This window comes from Lissotriton vulgaris, chromosome 6 (assembly GCF_964263255.1).
Source record: "Lissotriton vulgaris chromosome 6, aLisVul1.2, whole genome shotgun sequence".
Taxonomy (NCBI): Eukaryota; Metazoa; Chordata; class Amphibia; order Caudata; family Salamandridae; genus Lissotriton; species Lissotriton vulgaris.
In genome coordinates this window covers 157,620,364-157,647,739 of record NC_141694.1, presented here as the reverse complement: position 1 = coordinate 157,647,739, position 27,376 = coordinate 157,620,364, and the positions used below count along the sequence as shown (strand labels likewise).

Sequence of the window (27,376 nt, the reverse complement as noted above, 5' to 3'; positions counted from 1 at the left end):
ACGCACTGGTAGCTGCCTTACTAGAATCACTTACGCGCATGTTGCTGTGCATCATATGCACTGGTTGCTGCTTTACTAGACTAGGGTATGCACTGGAATCATGTGTGCATTGGTTGCTGCTTTACTACTTTCAGATACGCACTGGTAGCTGCCTTACTAGAATCACTTACGCGCATGTTGCTGTGTATCATATGCACTGGTTGCTGCTTTACTAGACTAGGGTATGCACTGGAATCAAGTGTGCATTGGTTGCTGCTTTACTACTTTCAGATACACACTGGTAGCTGCTTTACTAGAATCACTTACGCGCATGTTGCTGTGCATCATATGCACTGGTTGCTGCTTTACTAGACTAGGGTATGCACTGGAATCATGTGTGCATTGGTTGCTGCTTTACTACTTTCAGATACGCACTGGTAGCTGCCTTACTAGAATCACTTACGCGCATGTTGCTGTGCATCATATGCACTGGTTGCTGCTTTACTAGACTAGGGTATGCACTGGAATCAAGTGTGCATTGGTTGCTGCTTTACTACTTTCAGATACGCACTGGTAGCTGCCTTACTAGAATCACTTACGCGCATGTTGCTGTGTATCATATGCACTGGTTGCTGCTTTACTAGACTAGGGTATGCACTGGAATCAAGTGTGCATTGGTTGCTGCTTTACTACTTTCAGATACACACTGGTAGCTGCTTTACTAGAATCACTTACGCCCATGTTGCTGTGCATCATATGCACTGGTTGCTGCTTTACTAGACTAGGGTATGCACTGGAATCATGTGTGCATTGGTTGCTGCTTTACTACTTTCAGATACGCACTGGTAGCTGCCTTACTAGAATCACTTACGCGCATGTTGCTGTGCATCATATGCACTGGTTGCTGCTTTACTAGACTAGGGTATGCACTGGAATCAAGTGTGCATTGGTTGCTGCTTTACTACTGTCAGATACGCACTGTAGCTCCTTTACTAGAATCACATATGCACAGGTTGCTGTTTTACTAGCATCAGGTATGCACTGGTTGCTGTGTTGGCAGGCTCGAGGAGCTGTCATAGCAACCCCATCAGCTGCTCTGGTTTCCTTTGTGTTTAAGCAGTGCATGGCTTTTAAGCTGTCTCCTTGGTGTATTTCTCTCTCTCACTCAGTGTTGCTCTCGGTCACCCATGTGCTTCTGCCTGACCCAGTCCCTGTAGCGCTCGTTCGTGTGCCTCTTCTCCATTGCTGCCCTAAGTCCGCATGGAAGCACACTCCTCCTCTCTCCCCGTCAGTGCTCCCCCCCCACATTTGCCCTCCACGTTGCTACTTACAAACCCTGTGTTGCTTCTGTCCAAACTCCCCCAAGTTGCTTCCAAGCCCCTATCAGCAATTCTCTATGTTGCTTTCACACTCCTGCAGACCTTTAATGGTGCTTCAACCTCCTGTTGATTCTGCTACTTTAAAAGCAAGCATTGGCATAGCCAATAGGTCTCGCCTTTGGGATCTTACAGCAGTTGATGTTGTTGCATTAAGGATATTGTGCTGCATAAGTAAATACTTATAAAGTCCCAAAAGCGAGACCTATTGGCTCTGCCAATGCTTGTTCTTTTTAGTTAGCGTTATAACTCAGATTGATAACCAAAGAAACCTCCCACCTGTGCATTACAAAATAACATGCTCATCCTCGTCAAGTTTTGTTAAAATTCTTTATCTGTGCTGCATAGCATCAGGAATTCTGTGCAGCGTGGCTGAAACCAATTGGCACAGCCAATATGTCCAAAAGGTGTGCCATCTTGGCATTGCCAATGCTTGTTATATGAGCCTGCAGGAGAAAGTATGTCTCTTGGCCTATGCACCCTACTTGAAATAAAGGTGGTGGGCATCTTTTTAAAAAAAAAAACAAACATGGGTGTTTTGTGTCTCATCCTAGGTGCCACATTTGCTCCTATAGACTTGTTATCTTCATCACTGATATATGTAGTTTCTCATGAAAAGGGAGCTGTTTCACAGAGAATAATCTGGAGACATTTAATTATTGTGAAGTTAACTTCTGGATTTAGAGTTCAGGTTTCTGAACTTGTTAAAAAAAATAATTCCCAGTGACTTTTAATTTTCAAGTGAAAATACTCTGTTGTTCTACTCTTGCTTACTTTCAGCTGGTTGAGAAGTGCATGTTTCAGAAGCTGAACTGAGCAAAAACCTCTCTGTACTTAAGAATCGTAGCCTTATATGCATGCCTCCCCAATTGCCTCAACCAGTTCTTGTTGTTGCTGCCTGTTAGGCAAGACATAGCAAGTGGCGTCCAAGCCCTTCTCGGTTCTTGGTCGGTGCTATTCTTTTCCCTTACCTTCCCCACTTCTTCAGAGAGGCACGTTTTGATAACCTTTCCGTATTCTAGTGGCAATTAGTTCTCTGCAGCTGGTCCTTACAAAACCTGCACCCTGAGAATCGACAATTTCTATATTTTTTGTTTTCTAACCTGAAATGAATCCACAGTTACTGTGGAGCTAGCTTTTTTAATGTACATGCCAGCATTTAAGGAGACTTAAATATCCAAGACTTTGTGGCAGGCTGGTCAATGTTGCCCTGGGGTCCCAGTCCCATGTCCAGTATCAGAGGTAGCAATGCATAGCAGCACGTTCTGAAAACAGTTGTAGTCCCCATATTGGAACCTTGTGTGTCTTCAGAGTAACAGCCTTCGGGCATATGCTTTTGTGAGTACCTCTCAGACTGAGCTTGCACCCTTATGTAACTCATCTAGTTCTGTTGTTTTATTTACACTCTGAAATCTGTAGTCCTGTCTCTTTCATAATTGAATGAGAATTGCAAGTTCATGACTGCAAAGACTTTTACCTGCATTCTGCTGCCAAATTGTTTACCTGCTCTGCGGGATGCCACAAGTGGCGGATCACTGACAGAATTTCGACCTCAAAAATATCAACCTACAGAAATATCGAGTCAAAAATATCGAAAGCAAGAATATCGACATCCTATCTACAACATGGTAAGTACAAAAATATCGAAAAAATAATATAGATGTTAAAAATATCGATGTTAAAAATATCGTTTTTTTTTCTTTTAAAATATAAATGTAAAATAAAGTATATAACACTAATAAATAACATCTACATAGTTAAAAGTATCTAATAATGTTTAAAAGTAATAAATAATACATATATAATAATAATACATTAATTAAATATATACAGTGTGTATATATAATATATATGTACTGAACAATAAGGTGTAATAATTATTTTACTAATTTATAAATTAATAAAGTATATTCAAAATTACAAATACATTTACAAACATAGAACAATAACACAAATAAAATGTAAAAAATACAAAAAATTAAATATACTTTTAATATTTTTACAGTTAATTATATAAAACGTTGGATAGCATAAGGGTAAAAATTACTATTCCCACTCCAGAGAGTGCAACAGTAGGGAAAGCGTTGGATAGCGTAGGAGTAAAAATTACTATTCCCACTCCAGAGAGTGCAACAGTAGGGAAAGCGTTGGATAGCGTAGGGGTAAAAATTACTATTCCCACTCCAGAGAGTGCAACAGTAGGGAAAGCGTTGGATAGCGTAGGAGTAAAAATTACTATTCCCACTCCAGAGAGTGCAACAGTAGGGAAAGCGTTGGATAGCGTAGGAGTATAAATTACTATTCCCACTTCAGAGAGTGCAACAGTAGGGAAAGCGTTGGATAGCGTAGGAGTAAACATTACTATTCCGACTCCAGAGAGTGCAACAGTAGGGAAAGCGTTGGATAGCGTAGGGGTAAAAATTACTATTCCCACTCCAGAAAGTGCAACAGTAGGGAAAGCATTGGATAGCGTAGAAGTAAAATTTACTATTCCCACTCCGGAGAGTGCAACAGTAGGGAAAGCGTTGGATAGCGTAGGAGTAAAAATTACTAGTCCCACGCCAGAGAGTGCAACAGTAGGGAAAGCGTTGGATAGCGTAGGGGTAAAAATTACTATTCCCACTCCAGAGAGTGCAACAGTAGGGAAAGCGTTGGATAGCGTAGGGGTAAAAATTACTATTCCCACTCCAGAAAGTGCAACAGTAGGGAAAGCGTTAGATAGCGTAGAAGTAAAATTTACTATTCCCACTCCGGAGAGTGCAACAGTAGGGAAAGCGTTGGATAGCGTAGGAGTATAAATTACTATTCCCACTCCGGAGAGTGCAACAGTAGGGAAAGCGTTGGATAGCGTAGGAGTATAAATTACTATTCCCACTCCAGAGAGTGAAACAGTAGGGAAAGCGTTGGATAGCGTAGGGGTAAAAATTACTATTAACACTCCAGAGAGTGCAACAGTAGGGAAAGCTTTGGATAGCGTAGGAGTAAAAATTACTATTCCCACGCCAGAGAGTGCAACAGTAGGGAAAGCGTTGGATAGCGTAAGGGTAAAAATTACTATTCCCACTCCTGAGAGTGCAACAGTAGGGAAAGCTTTGGATAGCGTAGGGGTAAAAATTACTATTCCCACTCCAGAGAGTGCAACAGTAGGGAAAGCGTTGGATAGCGTAGGAGTAAAAATTACTATCCCCACTCCAGAGAGTGCAACAGTAGGGAAAGAGTTGGATAGCGTAGGGGTAAAAATTACTATTCCCACTCCTGAGAGTGCAACAGTAGAGAAAGTGTTGGATAGCGTAGGGAAACAATTACTATTCCTACTCCAGAGAGTGCAACAGTAGGGAAAGCGTTGTATAGCGTAGGAGTAAAAATTACTATTCCCACTCCAGAGAGTGCAACAGTAGGGAAAGCGTTGGATAGCGTAGGGGTAACAATTACTATTCCAACTCCAGAGAGTGCAACAGTAGGGAAAGTGTTGGATAGCGTAGGGGTTAAAATAACATACTTATAAATAAAAGTTTTTTTAAATTATAAAAATATAAACTATGAAATAAATATAAACCATATACAATAGCTATACATAATTATAAAAGGTATGATTAGCAAAATATATTTAACCATAAATAAATATAAAAAAATACAATTTTATAATATTTAATTACCAATTAATAATTAATATACAATTATACTATTAAGAAAAATATTAATGTATATACATTATTACTTAATTAAATTAAAATTACTTCCCACCGTATTCTCCTATAAACCCACTACCCACAACAGAACACATTTATCTATTTATGAATTAATTCAAATTATTCACCAATCAATTAAAATTATTTACCAATTAAATAAAATGTATTACCAATTAATTAAAATGATTTTATACTTCCTACTAATTAATAATTAATTAAACATAATTAAATAACTTCCCACCCTATTCCCCTATAAACTCACAACCCGCTACAGAACATATATATCTATTAATCAATTTATTAAAATAAATACAAAATCATTACATTTATTTACCAATTATTTAAAATTATTTTATAATAACTACTAATCAATTTTTAATTTAACATAATTAAATTACATCCCACCCTATTCCCCTATAAACCCTCAACCCGCTACAGAACATATTTATCAATTAATCAATTAATTAAAATGAATTACCAATTAATTAAATGTAATTACCAATTATTTTAAATTAATTAATATTAACTACTAATTATTAATTAATGTATCCTAAATATATTACTTCCCACCCTATTTCCCTATAAACCCATAACCCACTACAGAACATATTTATCAATTAATCAACTAATTAAAATAATTTTCCAATTAATTAAAAATAATTACCAATTAATTACAATTTATTAATAAATCCTACTAATTAATAATCAATTTAACATAATTAAATTACTTCCCACCCTATTCCCCTATAAACCCACAACCCGCTCCGGTACTAAAACATATAATTTGCTTAAAAATAAAAATATTAATATATAAAATTAATACACTTATAATATTAATTAATTTAAATTCTTAATTTAAACATATAACACATACATAATAAAAAACAAAAAAATAATACAAATATCGATATTAGTGTCATCGAAATTAGTAACATCGATATATATGCTATCGATATTACTAACTTCAATATTACTTACATCGATATAAAGAATTTCGATATTTTGACTGTGCACCGCCACTTACATCCCGGCAAGAACCCCTGGAGGGGCGAGTGACCGAGGGGCACATCGTATAGCCCACACAACCAGCCACACTCTGGGGAGGACTGCAACCCCCAGAGTGAATCAGTGCTGCGAACGAGGGGGAGGCGGGGTCATCGCGCTTATAGCGCTGCCTCCCCACCGCAGCGAGGGACACGCGCGGGACGACGCACTGAAGAAGCCTGGACCAAGGGCGGGCCCATCAGAGATTGGAGGAGGCTGGGCTGGGCCACGGTATTGACATTTATATTGTGATATCTGGACATATTATTGTTTATATAGCTAATTCTCATCTAGCTGGCAGTTTTTATACTCATAATCAGCCCCCCCACAGGAACTTGGTTAAGTAAAAATTGTAGAATACACTGAACGACCCCTGGGATATAATAGAGCAAGGGGGAGAGGATGAGCAAGCCTAAATCTCTTACGGGGCAGGGGGTGGTTGGGACCCTTGATGCCTTTTTGCAGAGGGCCGAGTCGGTTCTAAGGCATGAAATTACTCTAATTGAAAGCAGGTTATCACTTGAACCGCAAGTTGGTCCTCTGTGCCCACAAATCCCCAGTCAGAAGTTTTAGCTATGACTTCAGCAGGATCCCCAAAGTCTGACCTACTTAAAGAGGCCCCAATGCCCATATTGCCCCTGGGGGAGGAAACCCCGCCGATGCCTGCAGTTACATCTTCAGCCGTGCGGGAAGTACCTAACCAGGTCATAATAACCAAACCCAATGTCCAGGCGAGAGCACAAAAAATGAAGTTTAGCCAGGGCAAACGAGTAGCGCCCCCATAAAAAAAAAAGACGAGGGCAGGGACCAAATACTCACAAAACATCAGCAGCGGCCCATGAGCCTACAGGGGTCACCCCTGTAACGGGGGTCTACTTCCGACACAATTCACCTAGATTTCTGGGGAAAACTTGAGGGCATCGTTTTAACCCTAATTAGACCTGTGCTAACTAAGCTATCTGCCATAGAAGAAAGGCTACAGGGTCTAGAAGGGGCTGTTAAACGTTCCCTGGAACCCTCACACCCACCTGTACGGATATGTCGCAAGACAGAGTTTACCGCCAATAACTCCAAGGGTCCTCCGGGCCTGAGCGCATTGCACAACATACATGTACCCAACACTGCGCCCGTAGTCAGGCCCATTGTTAATCCTGAGCGTGAAGTAGCGCTATTGGCTCCCTGCATGCGGTCCTCCCAACAGTCCCATCAACCTCTTTTAGAGATTGGCGGTGCGAGTTGCAGCGAAGTGACCCGCCCTGCGCGCACCTTAACCCAGGCGAATCAGGTAAATTCAATCAGGCCACAGACCAGGGAGCAATCAAAGGAGTCTTATGGGAGACGAAAAACAGTTATCTATCAGAGCCGATGTTTTTACATCTCCCGCCTTACACTGTTGTCCTAACTAATGTACCCCCTTTACAACAGGGAGTCTTTGAGCATTGGTCTTCCCTGAAAAATAAGGCACTACACGCACTTTCCATCAAGACGGGCCACTCTATTGTTCTATTCTCAGAGTTTAAGATGGCTCGCTGAATCCCTTGGGTAGGCTACGCACCCAAAACACTGGCAGGGGATTGTGTAGTGGTCAGTTTTAGATCTCCAGATTTGGTCAGAAGCATCCTTGAAGTTTCCAGGTGCCACATGGTTAAAAATGGGGGGGATGGGCGTGGTTCCTCCAGGCTTCTTCTATCAGCCTTCTTTGCTGCCTAAACAGGTCCCTGTATTTGATAACAATAGCGGTATTCTACAATATAGATATGGCATCCCAACATCCAACTCCTTTGACCCCCTCTATACCCTGGACAGGGTAGACTGACTGGCGTCACCTCTAGGTAACATCGAAGGCAAGAGGGAGCTACAAGATATTACTACCTCAGATACCTCCCAGTATACAGGTCTAACAGGGATTGAGGAGTTAACTAGGGCCCCAATCTCCATGTATTTAGAGGGGTGTACATTTGGGAAGGGAACCCCTGTAGACTAAGTGCACCCTTTTGAGCAGTATGTGGATAAATTAGGGATAATAACAACACCTAATCTGGATCCCCATAATGCAACGGGGTCGATTAGTATTATATCCTCGACAATACCAGATCCCACAATGCGTACCATTGTGTCTTGGAATATATCTGGGCTATGCTCAAAGGTTCAGAACCCAGTTTTGGAAGCTTTTGTCGGGAACATAGATATTTTATGCCTACTGGAGACATGGGTAACTGTAACCTTACATGTAAACGGTTATAAGACATTTAACACACCAGTAGTGAAAGGCCTGTGAGGGAGGCCAAAAGGCAGGATCACCAATTACATTTCTAATAAGCTGCCCTTAAGTAAGATCACGTTTCACCTGGGGGAATCCACTTTCATGTGGTCGAGCTAGCTCCTACTGCAATTCACTGCATACTCTTGATCAATTTAGACAATACCACCATCCAAAATGACTTTGACTCAGTAGTAAAAGGCATTCTGGCTACAGTCACAAAAATTTCCAATGGGAAAAGCAAAGACACTATGACTCTGCTGATGGGTGATTTCAATTGTGGTCTATGTAATTTTTCTGATAACAGATTGGTTGGTATCCTTAATGAGGCAGATAGTTGTACACACTTCAATCACTCTAAGACGGGGGATATTTTTACTGACTTCATCTCTAAACTAGATCTTGGGTTTGCAAATGAGATCTCAATTGCTCCAGCTAGTTTTCTGCCTACCTTTAATGGGAGAGATTATGCCACCACCATTGATTTTATACTGATCTCACCCGTACATGCGCACTTGGTCGTTTCCTTTGAGGTAAGCGATATCGCCTTAAACGGCCATTTCCCCCTACTCTTAAAACTTTAGACTCACACGCACTTCCTGAACAAGCCCGAATCACCTACCCGTATCTTGGGAACTGTAGAAGTGAACAAAGAAAATAAATTCTCATTAAAGGGGTCTAAGGTTGAAGCAGATCTGCTAATTAAAAATGGTTTAGTGAAATGTAGGTCCGAGATAGAAACTTGTCTAAGCGAGGTTGCATTGGATGCAACGATAGTGAATTGCTCTGTAGATATCACCAGGGTGGCTAGAAATGTATTAACTGTACAATTTAGCAATAAACCTTAACCTCCTGGTTGGTTTAACAAAGAATGCTCCAGGGCATATGCCAATTTAAAAAAGGCATTTCACACAAAGCCAAGATCACTACCCAACGTCCATCAAGCTAGATTAGACTATAGAAGGGCATTAAAAGAAAGAAAACAAACCCCTCATAATGACGCTTGGGACTCTTTGCATAACGCTGCCGAGCAGAAAGATAGTACTGCATTCTGGAAGGTCCAGAGAACTCCCTTTCTAGCCCCCAGCAAAGGCCCCTCAGTAGAGATAGCTATTACAGAAGAAGGGATAAGCCACTTCTCCAAACTATATAATGAACGAGGGACCTCGGGGAGGAACCCGGAGGACTGTAACACAAATAATTCTGAACATATTGATCTAGAAATCAACTTGGAGGAGGTGACTAGGGCCCTGGCACAAAGTGCGGGAGGTAAAGCACCTGGGCCCGACGGGCTTTACCAGTTGACCTGTATAAATACAATTTCCCCTTGTGGGGGCCCATATTGACACAGATTTTTAGTGCCAGCATAAGGTCTACCCTCCCTCAGACATGGGCACACACAATAATAATTCCAATTTTTAAAAAGGGCACTCGTGAAGATCCAGAATGCTACAGACCGATTTCTCTCCTGATTCTATGATCAAGGTGCTAGGAAGGGTCATACTGGAACGCTTAGCAGACTGGGCCGAGGAAAAACAAATTTTATCCGACCTGCAGTACGGGTTCCACGACAGCCTTGGCACCATTGAACAGTCCTTAAACCTCACAATATTGATAGGCAAGTACACAAATGAGCGAAAAAAGGCAGCCTCTATTTGGCCTTTGTTGACCTCACCGCTGCCTTTGATTCAGTAAAGGCTGTGGGAGGTCCTTGAAGGGGTGGGGGTTGACTTACAAATGATTACGCTCCTACACCGGCTTCACAGCGACGCACCAGCAAGCGCCCGTTTTGGCCAGAAGGGAGAATGCACTGAATCCTTCTCAATAAGAAGAGGGGTCAGACAAGATTGTGTGCTGGCCCCCTTCCTTTTTAACCTTTATATAAATGGTCTTGAAGATGCATTGCTTCTCCAGGGCAAAGACTTTCCCCAAGCTGGTGGCCAATCTATTCCCCCCACTTCTTTACGCGGATGATGCCGTATTGATGGCCCAGACACAAAACGGCCTTCAGAGAGCCCTGGACATTTTTTGCACATTTATGAGGGATAACCAATATAACCAAGACGTTTGTTATGAGGTGTAAGCAAGGGACGCATAAGACCCGCAAAGGTTTATAGATGGGAAAAAGTTAGCCTCCACAAAAAACTTCTCTTACCTAGGTGTACTTTTTAACCACCATGATTCCTGGGCCCCTGCCATATTTACCAAAAAATTAGCTTTTGCTAGATCTACTGCTGCATTATCAACCTTTGCCAACAAGTTAGGTAGGAAACCCCCCACAGAATTGCTGTATATATAAATCTATATAAAGCAAAGTGCGTCACTATGGTAACTTATGGAGCCGGGGTGTCGGGTTTTCTGGACATTAATCCCGACAAATAATTTTAAAATGCGTTCACAAGGTATATCCTCTCTGCTCCTCCTAGTACAACCACCTTTATTTGCCACGAGGAGTTAGCTCTTCACCATATAGCAGACCTGGTTAAAGTAGAGCCTATTCTTCTGTGGCATAGAGTCTGGTGTAAGGACCAGACAGAGTTAAACAGAGAGATCTTAAAAGATATCTTAAAACTAGAAGGGGCCCTTGCAATCCATTGTATTAAATTTGTACGTGATTTTATTAACGAACTGGGTCACCCCAAATACTTTTTAACCCCATCGTCAATGATGGAGATCCCAAGAAAGGCCTTAAAAAATGAGGGCATCCAGTTCTTAGAAACTAAAAGACTTCACGGAGAATCTGTAGCAAAAATAACTGTGAGACAACATTAATTGTTACGTACTACCATAGGGATGGAGCCCTATTTATCTTTTGTACCAGGAACTTTTGACAGATTTCTTCTAACTAGGCTAAGACTGGGCATCATCCATAGATTGATGACATTCCCGAAAATGAATATTTAGTCTCGCACTCTAATACTGTGCCCTTGCGACAACATCTCTAACCAATCCACCATGCATCTAGTCCTGTTTTGCAAATTTTATCTAGAGCAAAGGAAAGCTTTTTTAAGAAAACTTTGGATCAGGCAGTGCCGCCAAACCATGCTTTTACTCCAACTACTTGAGAATGAGCAAATAGCATGGAGGGTAGCTCAGTTTTTAAAAGCTGCACTTTATATAAGGAAAATTATTTTTCTGGAATAGTAATGAATGTATCATGTTTCTCCTCTTTTTTTAACTGTAAATTACCTGTACTATTTATTACGTGTAAATAATATGCTGTGTTTTTAATTTTTGTGCTTTTATGACTGTTTTAAAAAGCAGCGAATAAAGCTTTCCTTGATTTGATTGACTGCAAAGAATAAACCTAGAATCCAAGAGTTACTCTTGCATGGACCGAGGGAACTTGAGAGCTGAAAGCAGCAACCCCTGGGGTCCTGTGGTGCATAGCATTTCTTTGCTTCAGAAGTCCACTCAAAAGGTTCAGGGCATTCTTGGATTACTCAGACTGCCAAAGCCAAATCCACCAAAATGGTTCATGGGCCTTTTACCAATACCCTCTGTAAAAAGAACTATGAGAGACATCAACCTGGTCAAGCACCCCCCACAGTGTCCCTAGGCACAGTAGCTCAGATGGATACTCACATAGATAGATGCAGTTCTCTCACATCTTGCAAAAATCAGGCTGCTGTCTATAATCCACGTCAATACTGCCAGGACCCCCTGCCTCCGAAACCCCTTTCTTCTCAAGCAACCCATCCAACTTGTGTAAGCCAAAGATGTCTGTTCTTACCAGGAGCCATCTCCACTTCCAGGGCTTACACTTCCTTCATGTCCTGTGGGAAAGCCAGAAGCTCTCATGGCACCACCATTCTTATGCACCCAAATCAAGTTGCCCTCCTGGACCTCTTACCTATCCCAGTTACCTCTTATTCCTGGTTCAGCAAAAGTGGCAGCAGTACTTCACATCTCACTACCGTAAACTCACATCCCAGCCTTTGTACTCTTCAGATACCCTTTTCCTACATCCTCGTTCTCTCAACCGGTCTTCAAAAGGCAGAGACACATCCAAGGAAACACCCTCAGAACCCATTTCTACCCATATAATCCAAATACTGATGGACACACTTTCAAACAACCTAGTTACTGGAAGAGGGGAAGGTTACAGGGACACTGGCCACTCGGAATATATGTAGATTATAAATAGGTGACAATGGATAATATTTTTCTTTCACACAGTGGTCCTAAGTACCATCACATGGAAACCTTGAGAGAAGTTAGAGTTATCTGTGATGTCATTCAGGATCTGAGGTGAAATACATTCATGTTATGTATGACTCTCCCAAATCATCTGCCCCTGCTTTTGACTGCTCTGAAGGGTACACGTGTAGTGAGGGAATGACACAGTTCATGGCCTCACCTGCCTTAGCCCCCTGCTCAGTTAAAAATCTGGTATCATCCTAGCCCCCCCCGACCCAAAATTAAGAATACAATACCTGGCATCTTTCCAACACTGTTACTCCCTCTCTCCCCTCTGAAATATATATTTTAAAAAATCTTGGCCTCCTTCCACCTAACCACTCTCTGCATTTAACCCCTGTATCCTTTCACTTAACTACTCTGCCCTCTCATCTGCCCTTCTGCTCTCTCACCCAAATATTCCTCTCGTTCACCTCCCTGCCCAAAGTCACGTTCTCTGCTTTTATACTGAGACCGGAGAGTTGGCACCGGGGTGAATGCAGCTCCCTAAGAGCCTATGTCAGTGCAGCATGTTTTTCTCTGTTAGCACAGGTTAAGAAAGACAAGTTATGTAGCAGTTGGCTGAGGCAGTACGCCGTCAACGTTCTCTTGTCTCCCTTGGGCCTGTGGAGACCTACGATTGGAACCACCAGTCACCATTCCACCACTTAGCTTGGATCTCTGGAGTTCAGGCTGAGGCAGGGGAACAAAGTTGAAGTGAGCTCTTCATGTTTATGTCTTAGTATCAGTGGGAAACATCTTTGGTGTCCACTGTTGCTATGTTATAGCAGTGACTAAGTGGATTTCAAAATTAGTCATGGTAACAACTCTCAATTCGAGCAATATATAACAACACATTCTGAGGTTATTGTTGCTTGTCTCTTTACTTGACAGCCAGCTTGGAAGTTGAAAGGAAGAGCCAAGGACTGTATAAGGACCTGAGCAAAATTCCTTCTTGCTAGAGACCCTGCAATCCGTAAATGGAGCTGGGGGGAAACTAGTTAGTAGAACATTCATCCTGAGACCAGTGGAACCATTGGGTTGGGCACTTACTCTGAGACCAGTGAAGGAGACTGGAAAGACACTTATACCAGGACCAGTGAAGGAAATTGGCTGAACAATGAGATCAGTAAAGTGAATGGGTTGGATACTGATGAGGTAATCCTTGAAGGGAACTGGTTGGGTCCTGACACGCTTAAAGAGAACTGGTTATGTCTGGAAACCTTTAAATTAGGATTTATCTTACTTCTTTAATAAAGCTGCCATTAAATCCTTCCCTGTGGTCTATCCCTTAGTTATCACCTTTCAGTGTCATATGCCCTCCCTTTGGAAGGGTGTATATGTCTCTTTCCAGGGTCCTTGAACAAATACATGGGCATGAAGGCTACCTGGGTCTAATCCTTTGGTACTCGAGGTAGAGATTGTGACTTCTAGATCAAAATCATCACAGTTGACTGCAGATCTTGCTTTGAGAAATTCTTCAGCTTCTCCCAAAATTTCAAAGGAATCCGTTTTAGGCAATCCTGTTTTAACTAAAACTGTTGCTGTACCAGAGATGCTCTCTCATTCTTCTCCTGAAAGTATGCAGGCAATTAATCTCAGAGATTAGGTCACAACTGTTCGGTTATCCTTCAGACCAGTTTTTTGGTACACCAGGAAGGGAGTCAAATTGCTCCCCAAGTTTGATATTTTTCCCAGATGATTTGGCATTTTCTGATTTAGGCCCATCAGCTTCAGAACCGCATCTCCAGTTTGCTTTTCCACCACTTATAGGTTACATTCTACTTGCACTTTTAACCAGTCTGCAAGTGACCCGATCTGTCGCTCCCAACAAGTATCAACACCCCCTTAACATTATCGTGCATTTCCCTTGACACCCATTATCTCTTCTGTAATTATAAGAGATTTAGCAACATCACCAATGGTGTCTTTTTATGAAAAAAAACATGGAGCAGCCATATCAGGCCGCTAAGTATAGAAACATTGTTACCAATGTAGACTATCCTTTCAGACCAATTTTTAGATAGTTTAGCAAAGCTTATGAAGGACAACATTCTAGTGGTTTATCTGGATTCTGTCCCCCACCGTCCGCATACACATATCAGGAAATGTACAATTCTAACATCCGTCCCAGTGGTATTTATCGATCTCCTTCCTCAAAGGAGTAGAAGGTATATTGAGACTCCGAAGCTTTGGTTCCAGGTATTGAACACAAACCTTTTTTAAATAAAATTAGTGATATCCCTACTCTGTTTAGAGAAACGCAATGCAGTTGCCCGATTTATTGCTGCCTACAAAGATCTTTTCTCTAGAAGGTAAATAAGAAGCTTGATTTATTGCCTCCTACAATGAATGGGTGTGCAAGGATGCAAAGGTTCAAATATCGCCTATTCATCAGGACATCCAAGATATAGTCAAAGATTTACCATTTACAACCCAGACTTTGTCTGGGTTTATAGGAGCGGTGAAGCTATACTTTCCACCTGCAGAGATAATAGATTCCTTAATGTGGAATGTGGAACATTTTTCCAACCAGCCTGTTCCTTTGGTGTGTTGGTTTCAGACACTCTTTGTCTCTGCATAGCTTTGTGTGGATATTGTGAAACATCATCCCTCACATAATTAGTCAATGTTGATTAGCCTGCTATCTAAAATTATTGCAGTTTTCAGCAAAGCTCCTCCTTCTTGACAACCCATACTTATTCAGCCAAAGCAAAGGTGGCTTCTTGACCTTCCAAAGACGTGACGATAAGGCATTCAAGTTGGACACTCTGCAGACTTTTTGCAAGCATTATTCTCAGGGGTTTTTTCATGTAAAGATGCAGCCTTCAGCCAGGAAGCTCTGCACAACTTGTTCAGTGTGTGGTTAGGCACATGGTCTCTTCTCTTTTCTCAATGTACTATGTTTTGGATTTAATTTGCCAACCACTTCAAAAAAAGGAGTTGCCTTCTTGGTGTTTTAGGTATTCTTAGTCCTTGCTATCTTTCTTTCACAACACCCACAAGTAACCCCTCTCAAACAGCATATGCTGTGCTATAAAATAACACGTAGACATTGAGTATGGAATTTGGTGACACATACATATAGGGATGGTGCTTATGATGTTATTGGACACTCTTGCATGGATACTCCAAAATTCTTAAAGTGACCTTTTTCTTTTTGGATAACAAAATCTGTTTGTGCCTGCCTGCCAGTGCAGATAAGGTTTCCCAGTAGTTCAGCACGTAGATCAAAGACCAAGGGCCCAATCTGATCTCATTCGGAAGGGGTCTGAATCGGATTCAGAATTGCCTACACCGATCCGGAGCCCTTGTTTCTGACCGAATCGTTCACAGTTCCGAATGACCAAGTACGATGCCTTGAAAGCCTTAGCGCTGACCGAATTGGTTCGCAAAGGCATTCGGAGAGATAGAGCCTTCCGGAGTCAAATTGTACAGCTGTATGGACTAGGTTTTCCAAGCGGGCAAACACGATGAACGATTCGGACAGCCTTTAAAATTTGGTTTGTCCAGGTCGACAAGGCATCCGGACTCGGTCTTTGGGGGCCCCTAGCAAGCCCCCCTTCACCCGGAGCCCTCCGAAGCGGCCTATGGGTCTCCCTTTCCATGCAGTGTGGCGTGCACCATGAGGTGCCCGCAACAGGGTGCAGACTTTTCCCCAACCACCCTTTTTTGCTATGGGAGCCTGTGCACTCTTTCGGTATATAGGCTCCCATGGAGTTCAGGGCCAGTCCGAGCGAACCGAGTCTGTCACCATATCGATGCATCGGAGTCGGTCGCTCGGACTCCAGGTACACAATTTGCTACGAAAGCCCTCTGGATCTGAGTCGTATGGAGGCTTTCCTAGTAATATCGGAATCGGATCCTAAGAGATGAGACAGGCACAAGCAGTAATTAATGCCACATCCTGTAACATTTCAGCAAGTTTGTGCCTTGGACAGTGTTAATGAAGCATAGGTACTCTAGATTGTGCCATCAGTTAGAATTTTTGTTAAAGTGTTGTGGACTTATAAATTGAAAGAAATTCTACCAAACGGAGTCCCTATTTATTTCTCATGTCTAGGTATTACCACCATATAATGGCTTTGGATTGATTGAAGACTCTATTCAGAACTGCCTATCTTTGGTGCCACAGCCTCCTAGGAAGGATGTTGTAAAAATGCTGGAAAATGACCGAAAGGTGCTACGATATGCAGCTGTCTTGGTATGTACTAAATGTGCTAACTAGATTGCAAATGCTGTACAAGTAACATTAATCACTAATGCTATGCCTAACATTCGTCCTGCTAGGATGAAATAATGAGTGTCAGTTCTTCTCGTTTGATCCAAGGTATTTTTGGTTTTCTGCCTTGGCAGTTCAAGCACTCCACCCATTAGAGTAGAATCACAGCTTATGTGAAGCAGGACCACAGCTGATTTACAATAATTAACAGTAACTGAGATTCATTCAAGCTGCCCACCAATAACATTTTTGTTTTCCTCAGCACAAAGCCCTGAGTGCACCGGGTATGCCCAGACGTGGATCTTGTTCTTACTGTGCCATAGGACTTAAGCTGCATCTTACTCACATGGCCCAAATAGGCTAAAAACACCCTAAGGTTGCATGGTTTGACAATTGGGGCTAGAGTGTTCCTATTGGTGCAGGACAAAGGCTGATTTGCATGTGTCTATCTAAGGATGGATAGTGGGCAACACAAATAGACTTTATTGTGGCTCAGCATAAATACTAGTGGATGGGATTGATTCCAGCATTCCACTTATCACTTTTTTGCTTTCCTCAGTCAGAACCAGTAATGTCTTTGTAACCAATGCAACAGCCCTCTTGCTTAATCCTGAATAATCTGCCTAGCTCTGCTGTAAAACCTGAGCTTGTGAGATTTGCCTGATGTTTCTCTTGTTGAAAGGAAGTGAAATAAAAGGCCACTGAGAATGTCATGGTTAAAATTGAGGCATTGTGTGATCTTGCATTAATGAACTAACTATAGGAATTTGTAGACAGTTTATGGAAATGTTACTGACAAATATAGCATTTTCCCACCATTTTCTAAAAATGATTTTATGGCATGTGAAATTCAACACTCTTGGGGAGGAGTACTGGAAGAATTCAGGCGTGCCCAGAGACCATGTTTTGTTGTGAATTTCTTGACAATTGTGTTGTAACATGTAGAGCTTGACTCAATTTGTTGAAACATTTCTGGCGGTAAGCCCCACCTCTGCTACCTCTTGATTAGGCTATCCTGTTTTAGGTTTAAATCCATAATAACTGATAAAAAACCCACTGAAAGGTACACAGACTCCATCAAAGTAAACATATAAACACTGATAAACACCTGCATAGCCACAAACGTATATGTCAATGAAAGGAAGGTGGGAGAAATTAGTCCTTTTATTTCTTCCTGAATGATCCAACTTAGTTATACAAGGTAGCAGCAAGAAAGCTTTGCCTAAGGTTACTCTGCTTGAGTTTTTGTTCTTTAGCGACATCATAAAACATTGTTTATTCTTCTTTTGTTTTCTCCTGTTTTTGTTGCCTGGATTAACCCCTTTGCTGCTAGGTCTCCCCCCCAAACCCCCCCACCTCCCACCCCCACCCTCCTGCCCCCCTGTGCTAAGCCTTTTTTTGGCTATATGGGGTAGTTCGCACTTAGGCCCCTGTAACGTTTTGACCACATAAGGTATCCACGCCAAATTTGCGTCCTTTTCTTCCAACATCATGGGGATTCTAAAATTACTCAGGGTTTGTGGATTCCCCTGGAGGGGACCCAGAAATTAGCCAAAGTACAGCTACATTTTGTTTTTATGGGAAAAAAGTGCTGCAAATAAAAGCACCTATTTTTTTCCTTGCAAATGGTATCAACAGAGGGTTTGTGGGGCTGAATTCACCATTTTCCCAGCTTTTAGGGAATGACAGACGTTTGTCAGAAAACCAACATTTTTTACACAGTTTTGGCATTTTATTGAGATACTAGCAGCCTGTCCTGACGTTGTCCGGGAGCAATTAGGCTTCAGCGCCCCAGCCCGCCCCGACGTTGTCCGTGGGTCCCCCGGAGCCTTCCTCCATATATTGCAGTATTATACCTCTATGTTTAATTTGTACGCTTTTGTAACCTGCACACGTAACTTTTTCCTCCTATAATGCACCGTTTCACTCACTTTTTTAATGATCCATTTGCTTCCTCTTGCTACCTGCACACGTCACTTTTTCCTCCTATACCTCTATGTTTACTATCTACGCTTTTGTAACCTGCACACATAACTTTTTCCTCCTGTAATGCACCGTTTGGCTCACTTTTTTATTGCTCCGTTTGCTTCCTCTTGCTACCTGCACACGTCACTTTTTCCTCCTATACCTCTGTTTACTTTCTACGCTTTTGTAACCTGCACATGTAACTTTTTCCTCCTGTAGTGCACCGTTTGGCTCACTTTTGTAATGCTCCCTTTGCTTCCTCTTGCTCACGATTTTCATTTTTGGTAAATTTTTCCACCGCTCACCGCTCCTAAATGAATAAATAAATAACCTACCTCATCCGCCGCTCACCGCTCCTCCCCCCCTGTCCGCCGCTCCTCACCGCCTGTCCACCGCTCCTCCCCGCGCCATGTCCGCCGGTCCTCCTCGCGCTCCTGGACGCCGCTCCTCCTCGCGCTCCTCACGTCGGGCACGCACGTCGCGGCCGGCGCTTCTTCCAAGGGACTACTTTTTTTCGGTAAATTTTTTAAATAACGTATATTTATTACGTTTATATAGCCTATGTCCATCTGCACACCCTGACGATTACAACAATGTATCGGGTGTGTGGATTGGCGCTGTGGTTCCCGAGTTTACCCGCCTCAAAGGTTCAAAGTTCTTCCTTTATAATAGTAGTATAGATAGACTATTTTTGCTATTTTTTGGGCTTTCAACCTTCTTCCAGTTAATGGTAGAAATGGGTATAAAAGTAATAATGGATCCTGGACAGCTATACATTTTAGAAATGTAGACAAAATTCTGAATTCAGCAAGGGGTCATTTGAGTAGATCCTTCAAGGTTTCTTTAAATAAACTAACAGTTAAACATAGAAAAAATTGAAAATTAGTTGAAAAAAACAGCAATTTGTGCCAACGATTTTACCTGTAACTTTTTCTAAGTGTGACAATTGTTTGAAAGCAATATACAGTTACATCCGCTGGACCTTTCTGGTTGTGGGGATGTATAGGACGTGTAGGTTCACCAAGAGCCCGACGAACCCAGGGCCAATAACTGAGCAGCGTCTTGCAATGGTTTTTTATTATGTACCGGGAATATAGCAATTAATTTTGGAAAATATACACATGGAAAAATCGTTATGAAAGACACCTATGTATTTCTGAAATTGGAAAAAAATATGGAGTTTAGAAACAGTAGATATTCACACATTTCGAAATTGTGAGTACCCATACTAGCATGAGAATTATAGGTCATTTTTCAAAATGGCTTCTTTTTTACCCATTGTCTTTCATTTGGTAGGCAGAAATGCATCGAAAGTAACTAGGTAATAACAGTTGCTGTACAATTCTGTGTTACCCTAAGTCTCCCAATAAAAATGGTACCTCACTTGTGTGGGTAGGCCTAGTGCCCGCAACAGGAAACGGTCGAAATTAATACGCAACGTGGACACACCACATTTTCACAGAGAAAACTGACCCTTTTTTTGCAAACTGTCGACCTGTAGATTTTTAACCCTACCTCTGCCGCCCCCTAGGGAAACCTAGCAAACCTACACATTTTTGAAAACTAGACACCCAGGGGAGTCTAGGATAGGATACCTTGACTGGCTCTCACCGGGTTCTGTTCCCCAGAATCCCCTGTAAACATTAAAAGTTGTCCAAAAAACACATTTTCTTCACATTTCTGTGGTGGAAAGTTCTGGAATCTACATGCATCCACAGAATTCCACAAACCCCGCGTTCCCCAAAGTCTTCCGAGAAAAATGGTACCTCACTTGTGTGGGTAGGCCTAGTGCCCTCGACAGGAAACAGCCCACAACACATTTTCACAGTGAAAATTTACCCTTTTTTTTCAAAGCGTCTAGCTGTAGATTTTGAACCCTAGCTCTACCGGCACCTAGGGAAACCTAGCAAACCTATACATTTTTGAAAACTAGACCCTCTCTGGGTAATCCAGGATGAGGTAACTTCACTGGCTTCACCAGGTTCTGTTACCCAGAATCCCACAAATATTCCTCAGATTTCTGTGGTGGAAAGTTCTGGAACATGCGTGGAGCCACAAAATTCCACCTACCTGGCATTTCCCAAAGTCTCTCGAGAAAAATGGTACCTCACTTGTGAAGGTAAGCCTAGTGCCCGCGACATGAAACAGCCCAAAACGCAACGTGGACACACCACATTTTCACTGTGAAAAGTGACCCTTTTTTTGAAAAGTGCCCAACTGTAGATTTTGAACCCTAGGTCTGCCGGCACCTAGAGAAACCTAGCAAACCTATAAAAAATGTAATCTAGGCATCTGATTGCAAGCGCCGCCATTTGTGAATGTACTAACTCCTGAGGCAGAAGCCGGGAGTCACTCTGCTTTTAAAAACCTGTATGTTACTGCTTATTATTTGATTTTAAATCACTCACCCTCTTTCACTACTCTGGTTTCTGCAGCAGATTGAGCGCTGCTTGACACCAGAGACAGACTCTCCTCGCCACCTTCCCGCCGAGGTCACAGGTCACGCCCCCTTTTCGGAGGCCATGCCCCCCGCCGAGATACATAGGCTCGCTGATTGCAAGCGCCGCCATTTGTGAATGTACTAACTCCTGAGGCGGAAGCCGGGAGTCACTCCGCTTTTAATAACCTGTATGTTACTGCTTATTATTTGATTTTAAATCACTCACCCTCTGTCACTACTCTGGTTTCTGCAGCAGATTGAGCGCTGCTTGACACCAGAGACAGACTCTCCTCGCCACCTTCCCGCCGAGGTCGCAGGCCACGCCCCCTTTTCGGAGGCCACGCCCTCTCCTCATCCCCCATAAATCATTTGCCTCTTTCGGACGCGCAGCGGACGAGTGCAGCGGGCGCGACGATTGCGCGCCAAAGGCGCGCCAAAGGTAAGCCCGTCTGCGCCTGTCCACGTCCGAACGGGGCTCGGGGCCGGCCACTCTGCCCACTCCATACAATATTCTTCCTCACAGCTGGCCAGTCTCCAAGGCCCGTGGCCTCTGGATGCTATTGCGATAGCACGAATCAACAAGCTGGGCCTGTCCCCCCCACACAATTCCCCCTACTCCTATTCCTCAACCTCGTCACCCGCCTTCTGTCCTAGCTCTGCTCCATCAGCTCGTCCCCCCCCCCACCGCCTTATCTGCCTTTTACCTTAACACCAGGTCAGCAGTCAAGCATCACCATGAACTCTTCACTCTACTGGACCTACACAAACCCGACCTCTTATTTCTCACAGAGACCTGGTTTTGTGGTAGCTCCCTTCCCTCCTTATTAGCCATGCTTCCTGCCTCCTATTATGCTCTCCGAGCTGACCGCCCCCCCGGTAAACCGGGTGGTGGCGTCACCCTGATTGCCCGCAGAGACATCGTTTTTCAACCTCTAGCTTTCTCCTCCATTGGCTCATCAGACTTCTTGGTGGCTCGTTCACTTTCTTTCAGTACCCCGCTCACCTGTGTCCTTATGTACCGCCCTCCCTCTTCTTCTCAACTCTGTCTTCCGAGCTTCCAAGATTTGGTGGCCACCCTAGTAGTAAATAACTTCCATCGTAGTACTAGGAGACTTCAACTTTTGGTCCTCTGACCCGGCCGAATGCTCAACATCTAAAGAGTTCTCGGAGTCTCTCCGCTCCCTCAACTTTGTCCCCGCTGTCCACGCCCCAACCCATAGCCAGGGCCACATCCTTGATCAGATCTGGTCCCTCAACTGCCCGGGAACTTCGCTGTCTATCTCCCCCTGCACTTGGTCCGATCACTTCCTCATCTCTTTTTCCCTATCCCTCAGCCCAGCCCTTAAGCCCTCCCTCCCCAAAAACATCTGGGTGCGCTCATGGAACTGTGTGGATGTGGCCTCCCTGTCTGCCACACTCTCCGCATCCAGCCCGGATCTTCACGGGTTGCCATCTCTCGGACAAGCGGACTCCATCAATGCATGGTTGCGAGCTGGCTGCGACTTAGTCGCCCCCCTAAGGCGGATATCATCCAGGCGCTCCAACGACGCAAACCGGTGGTTCAATGAGGAACTGAAGGTTCATAAACTTAACGTCCGCCGAGCGGAACGCTCCTGGCGGCGACACTACTGCCCGATCCTTAGAAACCAGTACATCACCTCTTGGCCTTGTACAAAAAATCTATTTTGGCAACCAAGAACGCCTACTTCTCCTCCAAAATCCTAACCGCCGAAAATCGGCCCAGAGAAATCTTTACTATTGTGCACGACCTCGCATACTCCGACAGGGCCACCCTTAAACCCTCCCCCTCCCAGCACCTTTGTGACTCCCTCAATTCTTTCTTTCTTGACAAAATTGCCCCTCCTTTGTTAGCCCCCAGGGTCCCCCAGTGGCAGCACGTCTCGACTCCATCCCTCTCCTTACAGAAGATTCTTTCCTTTCTCTTCTGCCATTGGTTAAGTCCGGCTCCCCTCTAGACCCCTGCCCAGCACATATCCTGAAACAGATCTACTCTGCCTGTGTTTTTCCACCCCTCACCCTTCTTAATAGCTCACTATCACATTGCATTGTCATTTCACCCCTTAAATCAGCCGTTATTCTACCCATCCTGAAAAAACCTGGCGCCGACCCCTCGGTTCTTATTAACTATCGCCCCATCTCACTCTTACCCTTTTTGGCGAAGGTACTGGAACGCCATGTAACCAGAACACTGAGTACCTTCGTGGAGGAGAACAGATTCTAGCCCCCAGGCAAGCTGGTTTCCGCCCGCACACTCCACGGAGTCCGTGGTATTATCGGTCCTTGACAACCTCAGAGAGGGTATGGACACCAACCATCCTCAGGCCCTGGTTCTCCTCAATCTCGCTTTTGACACGGTTGATCATGCCATCTTACTTTCCCGTGTCAGAGCGGCGGGAATCGAAGGCTCGGCCTTGGTCTGGCTGTCCTCCTTCCTGCGTGACCGCACCCAAGCAGTGCGATTGGGTGACTTTTCGGCGGACTTCCGTGCGGTTCAATGCGGGGTTCCCCAGGGCTCCTCTCTTTCCCCCCTGTTATTTAATTTGTATATCGCCCCTCTCATCTTCGCTCTCCAACAGCTGGAGGTCTCCGTCTACAACTATGCGGATGACCTCCAGCTCATCTTTTCCCTATCTTCTTCCCCCGAGTCAATATCCAATTTTCAGTCTGTTATGATCTTCATCCAGGACTGGATGAATCACAACCACCTGAAGCTAAACCCCGACAAAACGGAGTTGGTGCTGACAGGTGGTTGTTCTAGTCCCTGCTCTTCTCTCTTCTGGCCCCCTTTCTTAGGCCCCCCTCCGATTCCTTCTTCCTCTGTAAAAACTCTTGGATTCAAACTGAATGACCAACTCTCCCTTCACTCCCAAGTCAGCTCTGTTTTATCCTCATCCTTTCTCTCCCTCCGCACTATCCGCAAAGTCTCTCGGTTCTTCTCTCCCTCCGCACTCAAACTCATAGTCCTGGCGATGGTTACCTCTCGCCTCGATTATGGCAATGCCCTCTACTGTGGCATGCCCGCGTACAACGTGCGACGTCTCCAGCTGGTCCAGAACCAGGCGGCCCGCCTGGTATTCAATTTGTCCAAATCACACCACGTGTCGCCCCTCCTCAAGTCCCTACACTGACTCCCCATACTGGAAGGAGCCCAGTTTAAGCTGGGCTGCATCATTTTTAATGCCCGGTCCGGCTCTGCCCCTGCTTTTATCACTTCCGAAATTCACTCATATATTCCTCCCAGGGAGCTACGCTCATCTATCCAACAACTGCTCGTAGTTCCCCGATTTAAACGCAAAAAATGGGGAGGCTACAAATTCTCCACTCTTGCTCCTGCTTTCTGGAACTCCCTCCCGGCGCACCTAAGATCCTGCCCCCAGTACACACTCTTCCGCAAGGCACTTAAAACCTTTCTTTTTACACAAGCCTTCTCACCTTAAAACCCCTTCTGTGATCCTGTCTTTCTGCCCCGCAGGGTTTTAGTACTTTACAGCGCCATGAAACCGCTCGGTGTACGCGCGCTTAAGAAATATTTTAAACTCAAACTCTTAAACTCAAACTCTAGGGGAATCCAGGGTGGGGTGACTTGACTTACCAGGTTTTGTAACCCAGAATCCCTTGCAAACCTAAAAATGTGTCCAAAAATACATATTTTCTTCACATTTCTGTGGTGGAAAGTTCTGGAACATGCATGAGCCCCAAAATTCCACCCACGCAGCGTTCCCCAAAGTCTTCAGAGAAAAATGGTACCTCACTTGTGTGGGTAGGCCTAGTGCCCACAACAGGAAACAGCCCACAATTCAACATTGACACACCACATTTTCACAGTGAAAACTGATCCCTTTTTTTACAAAGTGCCTTACTGTAGATTTTGAACCCCCTAGCTCTGTTGGCAACTAGGGAAACCTAGCAAACTTATACATTTTTTAAAACTAGACAACCAAGGGAATCCAGGATGGGGTGACCTGACTGACTTTCACCAGGTTCTGTTACCAAGAATCCCTTGCAAACCTAACAATGTGTAAAAAAACCTCACTTTCTTCACATTTCTGTGGTGGAAAGTTCTGGAACCTGCATGAATCCACAAAATTCTACCCACCCTGGGTTCCACAAAGTCTTCCAAGAAAAATGGTACCTCACTTGTGTGGGTAGGCCTAGTGCCCACGACAAGAAACGACCTGAAACGCAACGTGGACACACCACAGTGAAAACAGACCCTTTTTTGCAAAGTGCCTAGTTGTAGGTTTTGAACCCTAGCTCTGCCGGCACCTAGGGAAACCAAGCAAACCTTTACATTTTTGAAAACTAGACACCCAGGGTAATCCAGGAGGGGGTGACTTGATGGTCTCTCACCAGGTTCTGTTGATGGAGCGGTAATTTCTTCTGGTAGTTTCTCAATGCAAAACCTTCATGCTACCTCTAATTTACCGCTCAAAAGTTGTTGGGCCCTTCACACCATGACTTCAGGAGACTTTAAATAAAGATGAACAGTCAAAATGCAATTATTATTTTAAGCCAATAAAGAGAGTTGTTGAGTATTTAAAGGGTTTTATTTTCTAGTAAAAAGTTAATTTTCTCTGACCCTTTATTCATTAGTAAAATATCAATCAGGTTACAGAATTTGGAAAACAGGAAAAATAGCATTAATACAGAACATATTACAGTCTGCATATAAGCATTACATATAGGAAAGAAAATGTGGCACAAAATTTCAGTCAAAATTCTTAAAGAGTTTCTAAGAAAAATAGTCTTGCAAGGCTAATCAAAAATCAAATAGTTTGCAAAAATCTCCCGTTGTGAGAAATAAATGCATAAGTCAAATAACTCTTTTCAGACCTAATTAATTAGTCAAAGCATAAACTTATAGTTTAGCATCTAAATCTAAAAAGCCTTTCTGTCTGTTGCTGCTCTGTGCATCTCTGTGTCTAAAGAGCAAAAAGGAGCGAGACAGCCCGCCCTTCACCAGACCTCAAAGGAATGTGGCCTGCAGTGCCAAAATATGACGTGAAAGCAAGAAACCTCCCCCTGACTCTCCTCGGACGCCCCAGGCTGCACCCGTGACGATCTCGTACCTAACCCATAGAATGAAGCAAAGCCTAAGCCAAAATGAGCAAGAAGCCAGCTGAGCTGAAAAAGCCAGCCCCTCCTCCGGAGAGGTCAGTATTTATACACAAAATTTTGGCAGACTACACAAAGATGTAGCATCTTTCAGGAAAACCTGTAAGTGATTGGTCAGTCATGATGGCATGAGTTCTCACTACCCTGACTCATTCTAAAAAAACGGACTTTACCAGTTTTAACAAAAGAAGCATACATGAATAACTACATTTTATAAGTTTGCAACAATTGCTAGGGAAAATGTTTCTATAGTTCCTTCCTTCCTGTCACAGTGCAGCAGGACGGATACTTTATCAAACTGGTACATTGGCACAATCACAAGAATGTACAGTTCAAGATGTCCTTGACTCCTTCCGCAGTTTGAGTCAATCTGGTGTCTGCGCATGCTCTCTTCTCTTTCAAAGCAAGCCATAGCCTTGCTGGTTTCACAGGCAGCCATTTAATGGTAGGCCCCAAAATAAAACAAACACAAAGATAACATTAATTTCATGTAAATCAGCCCATTATGTTTCCCAACTCCATACTAATACCCCTTATAAATGTTTACCTAGCCAAGCTATTAGTGTAAAGCAGCTTTTCTATTATTTATGACAACATGCAAAATAAATGTGCAACATAGCATTTTTATGCTTTAGTGTAAAATTTAAAAGCACACACAGTTAATATAGCGCACATAGTTAATATAGCGCACACAGTTAATACAATACACACAGTTAATACAACACACACAGCAACATGCTTTAGTGTTTTAGATAGCTTTTCATGCAAAAAAGCATTTAGCCCCTGTGTAGTGTTTGGTGCATTATTAATTCAAACACATTATAAAAAGAGGTGTTATTAACTGAAAATATTTATTAAAATATGCAACAAGTCAAAGTCTCTTAAGACAGAAATAGTAAATTTAGACTGCAAGGGATGAGCTGGGAAGAGAGAAACATATTCTATTAATCTTCAAAGCTAAAAAGGCCACTTTTCTCTACATTGCAAAAACACATGTTAATTCAGCAAAAGCATTTCAGAGTGAATAGGCCTCACTTTCATATTTTTGATGTGCCATGTTTTTAACTTGCACCAAAAGGTGCATGG

The 27,376-nt window shown here is 43.2% G+C and overlaps 1 protein-coding gene across 1 annotated transcript in view; it reads left to right on the top strand.

Moving 5' to 3' along the window:
* Nucleotides 1-27,376, top strand: part of EFHC1 (EF-hand domain containing 1) — a 258,645-nt gene that overhangs the window by 138,450 nt on the left and 92,819 nt on the right. The window contains exon 7 of the mRNA XM_086926193.1: nucleotides 16,591-16,731. Within this exon, the coding sequence (XP_086782319.1) occupies nucleotides 16,591-16,731 (141 nt within the window). The remainder of the gene's footprint in view (nucleotides 1-16,590; nucleotides 16,732-27,376) is intronic.